The 6,643-nt window shown below is 42.3% G+C and overlaps 1 protein-coding gene across 1 annotated transcript in view; it reads left to right on the forward strand.

The window, feature by feature from the left end:
• Positions 1-3,501: 3,501 nt before the first annotated feature.
• UBAP1L (ubiquitin associated protein 1-like) overlaps positions 3,502-6,643 on the forward strand; it is a 20,816-nt gene continuing 17,674 nt past the window's right edge. Inside the window, 1 exon segment of the mRNA XM_006831846.1 lies at positions 3,502-3,621. Within this exon segment, the coding sequence (XP_006831909.1) occupies positions 3,502-3,621 (120 nt within the window).

Consider the following 6,643-nt stretch of genomic DNA (forward strand, 5'->3'; position numbering starts at 1 on the left):
TGTTAAAATCCATGAACATAGTCTATTCCTCCATTAATCTGATATTTGTTTAATCTGATGTTTAATTGTATAGAGGAGTTATACATCTTGTATTATATTTATTCATAGATGATGGTGGTGGTTGTGTGCCATCAAGTTTATTCCAACTCTTAGTGACCCTGTATAAGGTTTCCAAGGCTGTAAATCCTTACGGGAGCAGAAAGCTTTATCTTTCTCCTGTGGAAAGAGTAGTAGATTCGAACTGCTGACCTAACCTAATGTTAGAAGCCCAGTTCATAGTCCACTACACTACCAGGGATCTGCTTATTCACAGGTTGTTGTTGTTGTTGTTAAGTGCTGTCAAGTCAGTTCCAACCCATAGTGACCCTGAACAGGATTTCCGAGGCTGTACATCTTTATGGGAGCAGAAATCCTCCTCTTTCTCCCACGGAACAGTTGGTAGTTTTGAACTGTTGACCTTGCAGTTCGCAGCCCGATTTGTAACCACTATGCTACCAGAGTTCCTTATAGTCATAGGTAGTTGATGATAATTTAAATGGTATATTTTTAAAATTTCAATCTCTAATAAAAATTTTAAAGTCTACCATTTATATACCAATAATTATAATTACTGATGATTGGAATACAAAGGTTGGAAACATAGAAGAAGGATTGGTGGTGGTGGTGGTTATGTGCAGTGAAGTCAGCTCTGACTCAGCAATGCTGTATACGGTTTCCGAGGCTATAAATCTTTATGGGAGTAGAATGTCTTAACTTTCTCCCACAGAATGGTTGGTGGTTTCGAACTGCTGACTTTAAGGTTACCAACCTGACTTGAAACCACTATGCTACCAGAGCTCCTTAGAAGAAGAATTCTTAGTTAGAAAACATGGTCTTAGTGACAGAAATGATGCTGCAAACCACATGATAGAATTTTGCAATATCAATGACTTCTTCCTTACAAATTCCTTTTTTAAACAACATAAAAAATCACTATAGACGTGGGCCTTACCAGATGGAATACACAGGAATCAAACTGACTACCTCTGTGGAAAGAGAAAGTGGAAAAACTATATCACCAGCCAAAACAAGGCCAGAGGTAGACTGTGGAACCAACCAGCAATTGCTCATATGTAAGTTCCGGATTAAACTAAAGAAACTTAAAACAAGTCCATGAGAATCAAAATATGACCTTGAACATATAAATCTCTGAATTTAGAGATTATCTCAAGAACACATTTGATGGAAGTGATCGAAAACCAGAAGACTTTGGAATGACATCAAGAACATCATACAGGAGGAAAGCAAAAAGGTCATTAAGAAGACAAGAAAGAAAGAAAAGACCAAAATGGATGTCAGAAGAGATTCTGAAACTTGCTGTACAGCATTGAGATGCTAAAGCAGATGAGAGAAAAAAAGAGGTAAAAGAGCTTACTAGAATATTTCAAAGGTCAGATGGAGAAGACAAAATCATTTATTGTAATGAAATGTGCAAAGATCTAGAATTCGAAAACAAAAGGTAAGAAAATGCTCAGCATTTTTCAAGTTGAAAGAACTGAGTAAAAAATTCAAGCCTTGACTTGAAATACTGAAGGATTCTTTGGGTAAAATTTTTAGTGATGCAGAAAATATCAAAAGAAGATGAAAAGAATACCCAGAGTCACTGTACCAAAAAAGAATGGTAGATGTTCAACCATTTCAAGAGGTAGCCTATGATCAAGAGCCAATGGTCCTGAAGGAAGAAGTTCAAGGTGCACTGAAGGCATTGGCAAAGAACCAGTCACCGGGAATTAATGGAATACAAATTGACATCTTTCAACAAATGGATGTAGCACTGGAGGCCCTCTCTCATCTCTGTCAAGAAATTTGGAAGACTACTTGGCCAACTGATAGGAAGAGGCACATATTTGTGCCTATTCCAAAAAGAGGTAACCCAATGGAAAGTGGAAATCATCAGACAATATCGTTAATATCACATGTAAATAAAATTTCAAAGATGACTGCCAACAGTACATTGACAGGGAACTGCCACAGGTTCAAGTCAGATTCAGAAGAAGATGTGGAATAAGAGATATCATTGCTGAGGTTAGATGGATCTTAGCTGGAAACAGAGAACTCCAGAAAATGTTTGCCTGTGCTTTATTGACGATGCAAAGGCTTTCAACTGTGTGGATCATGATAAACTATGGACAACACTGCAGAGAATGAGTATTTCAGATTACTTAATTGTGTTCGTGAAGAAGCTGTACATAGACCAAGAGGCAATTGTTCAAACAGAATGGTTTAAAAATCAGGAAATGTGTGCACTAGGGTTGTATTTTTTCACCATATTTATCCAATCTGTATGCTGAGCAAATAATCCAAGAAACTGGATTATATGAAGAAGAATGTGGCATCAGGATTGGATGAAGACTCATTAACAGCCTGTGATATGCAGATGATACAACCATCCTTGCTGAAAGTGAAGAGGACTTGAAATACTTACTGATGAAGATCAAAGACCACAGCCTTCTGTATGGGTTGTACCTCAATGTAAAGACAACAAAAATCTTCACCACTGGATCAATAAATAACATCATAATAAATGGAGAAAAGATTGAAGTTGTCAAAGACATAATTTTACTTGGATGCAACATCAACACTTATGGAAGCAGCAGTCAATAAATCAAACGACATATTGCATTAGGGGAATTTGCTGCACAAGACCTCTTTAAAGTGTTCAAGGGAAAAGAAGTCAGTTTGAGGACTAAAGTGTGCCTGATCCAAGCCATGGTATTTTCGGAAGCCTCATATGCATGTGACAGTTGGACAATGAATAAGGATGACTGTAGAAGAATTGGTGCATTTGAGTTATGATGTTGGAAAATAATATTAAAGGTACCATGGACTGCCAGAAGAACAAACCAAACTATGTTGGAAAAAATACAACTAGAACACTCTTTAGAGTTAAGATGGTCAGACTTCATCTCTCATACTTGGGACATATTATTAGGGAGGACCAGTCCCTGGAGAAGGTCATCATGCTTGGTAAAGTGGAGGGACAGTGATAAAGAAGGAGACCCCCAACAAAATCTGTTGAGCAACAACAGGCTCAAGTGTAGCAGCCATTGTGAAGATGGTGCATGACTGGGCGGTGTTTTGTTCTGGTCAGTACGGGTGGGAACCAACTCAATGGCACCTAACAATAACAACACCATTGATGTAGTTTGTTGTTTGTATATAGAGATACAATTAACTTTATGTTGACCTTGTATATAATGATCGTTCTAAATTATCTTACTAATTCAAATAACTTTATCCATAGATTCTTTAGGATTTTCTACATGTGATGGTCATGTATAATGGTGTATTTCTTCTTTCCCAATCCTTATACTTTTTTTTGTCCAATCCTTACACTTTTATTTGTATAAAAGGCTACCTGAGGCCCAAGCCAGGTCCTCAGGACTACACTCTCCCTGCCATCAGGAGACCTGCCCCAGACTTGCTCAGTCATCTCAGCCATCACTACACTCCTCTGACAGAATGAATGCCCTGGATTGTGTCCCCTTCAAGGTATCCAAGGGCCTTGGGATAGACACACAGCCCCTCCCTGGGCCAGAGCTCAGCATACCAGCCTGCACAGAGCTGCTTCTGGGTTCAATGGTAACTAAGTGTTTCTATCTTTCTCCTAGCTCCTGGGTCTTTGGGTTTCTGGGTGAGGAATTGTTCCTTGACTTTAAAAAGCGGCCTGATCTTGTTGGTAAGTGCTGTAGAGTCAATTCCAACTCATCATGACCCTGTGTAGGGTCACCAAAAAAGAGGAAGAGCCCCTACATGAGGAATTGACACAGTGGCAGCAACAACAGACTCAAACGAAACAAACAAGTTTAAAGACAGTGCAGGAGTGGGCAGGCTTTTGTGCTGTTGTTCATAGGGTCGCTATGAGTCAGAACCAATTCAACAGCACCTAACAGTAACAATAGTGTCACAGTGTAGAACGCAAACTTAACGTGCGTTTTTTTTTTTTTAATGGAATATATTTTGTGGAACTGGCACTGTAGCTATTTGGAACCGGGACCCCAGACTCTCCTGTGTTCATTCTTCACTGCCTGCAGGGTTGTTGTTGTTGTTGTTAAGTGTTGTTGAGTCATAGCAATCCTGTATAGGTTTCCTAGGAGCGGCTGGTGAGCTTGAATTGCCGATCTTACAGTCCAAAGCCACCTTGCAGTTCAGTACGTTAACCTGCAGCACTACACCAGGACTTAGTAGAAAATTTGGGATCTGGTTCAACTCTCAGTCATTTTACAGGTGAGGAAATTATAGCTCAGAGAAGGGAAATTCTTTTCCCAAGTTCATGACAAGACTAAAACCCGTCTCCTGATTCCAGGTCATTTTAGATTAGCTGAGAACAGGGTTCAGAATGTGAGAGATACAGGGCAGGTAAGGTGTGAAGGGAAGAAAAGATTAGGGGACCTCAGTAGCAGAGCACACAGTCCAGAAAGGATAGGCCTGGGGAGGGAAGGGTACAGTGGCCTGGTCTGGGACACAGGAGGAGACTCAAAGCTGTGTGTAGTCCAGAGCACAGTGTCTAGCCCCCCTCCCTCCTGTGGAGCAGAAGCTCTTGATCTCCCAAGCAGCCCATGCTTATAACCTCTCACTCAGACCATAGACTTACATGGGGGAAGAACTAGCTTTATTAAACTTACAGTAAAGGTGGGTTAAGGGGCTGTGGTAGCATCGTGGTTATTAGCTGGGCTGCTAACCTCAAGGTCAGCAGTTCAAAACTACCAGCTGTTCTGTGGGAGAAAAATGAGGCTTTCTGCTCCCATAAAGATTTACAGCCTTAGAAACCCTCTACAGGGTAGCTATGAGTCGGAACCGACTCCACAGCACATAACCACCACCAGAGGTAGGTTATCACAGTTTTCCCCTTCCTACTGGAAAGCTAAACTGAGAAGAGGGTATTCTGAAAGTTCCTGCTAGAAGTAGAAATTGGCACATCTCTCAGGCCCCTAATAGTTTAGTAAGGCCTCTCTAAGACTTTGGATAACATTGCCCAATTCCTCAGGGAGAGGTACTCCATTCAGAGCTTCTAGGAACACATGGGAGGGAAGGAGAGAGGGACAAGCAGGCTGCATGGGAGGCTAAAGACCCTCCAACCTCCTCACCCACGTACCTTAGCTCAACCCCCTCAAAACAGAAACCTCCTGTACGGAGACCTGGACCCACTGAAGGCAGAGTTACAAGGGAGCCAAGATCACCTGACTTAACTTAGAAAAACTGAAGCCCAGAGAGGTGAAGGGGTTCATGAGAGCCATGCATGGAGCTGAGTCTCTGTGTCTGTATCAAACTGACAGTTCTCAGGGATATCAGGAAAGGGGCCGGCCATACATACACTAGATTTTTACCCCTCTGCTGCCCAGAAGTCCACCCTAAGAGCTCTACTAACAAAATCCAGGGTTTTCTGTGACTGGCTTCTTTCTAAAGCTTCCCATCCCAGTTCATGCCCCAGCCCTGGTCGCAGGTTAGGCCTCTTCCTCGTTTCCTTCTCTGCTGGGACTTCTTTCCTAGGCCATGTGTCTGTCCTTTGGCCTTAAGGCACCAAGGAGAGAGCACAGGGTGACTGGCGCCCAAACACAGACATAAATGACGATTACACACTCTAGGGAAAAGGGAGAGGGCACAGAGCACTGGAGCCTGGAGTGGGGAGGGAGGGAGGAGGCACAGTGCAGGAAGCAGGTCAGTTGTATAAAGTGTGTCCGCTGAGTAGAGGCTTCTGGTTGCCTTTATGTCGCCATGAGCAAACCTTGTCGTTGGTCAGCACCTGGCTCTGCCCTGCTTCCAGGAAGAGCAGCTGCACTCCCTTATCCTCTGGGCCAAATTAACCAAAGGGAAGCATGAGGCCCCAAGTATGATTTACAGCCTCACCTGGATATATTCCCAGTGTTTGCAACATTTTCCCATAGCAAGAATAGTATCCAAAACCAAACCAACTGCCATCAAGTTGATTCCAGTGCTCCTTGGCAACACTATACAGGGTCGCTATGAGTTGGAATTGACCCAATGGCACTTAACAACAACATAGGACAAAGTAGGGTTGTGTTGTTATTAAGTGCTGTTGAGTCAGTTCTGACTCATAGTGACCTTATATGGGTTTCCAAGGAGCAGCTGGTGATCTTGAACCAACAACCTTGCGGTTCAAACCGACTTTGCAGTCCAGCACATTAACCCACAGCGCCACACCAGGATTTCTGTAGTCTTTACAGAAGCAGACTGCCACAATTTTGTTCCACAGAATGGCTGATGGGTTAAAATCACCAACTTTTCATTTAGCAGATGAGTGCTTAACCAAGTCATCACCCTGACTCATTAACAAGGGTATGGTGATGGTGGTTGTGTGTTACCGAGTTGGGTCTGACTCATAGCAACCTTACATGGGGCTTCCGAGGCTGTAAATCTTTCTCCCATCTAATATGTATATATATGAGCAAATACAACTATTTTCTCCTTTTTTTGCACAAAAAGCAGATTTTATACACGCTATTCTTTTTGTCTTTTCAGTCAGTGTATTTTAAGATCTTTCCTAATCAGTGGGTTTCCACTGCCTAGTATAGACATAAAACCAAACGGCCACCACTCGTCTGTCTGTCGTGCTGTGGTGGTTTGAGTTGCTGTGATTCTGAGG

The sequence above is a fragment of the Chrysochloris asiatica genome, unplaced genomic scaffold (assembly GCF_000296735.1).
Source record: "Chrysochloris asiatica unplaced genomic scaffold, ChrAsi1.0 scaffold00004, whole genome shotgun sequence".
Taxonomy (NCBI): domain Eukaryota; kingdom Metazoa; phylum Chordata; class Mammalia; order Afrosoricida; family Chrysochloridae; genus Chrysochloris; species Chrysochloris asiatica.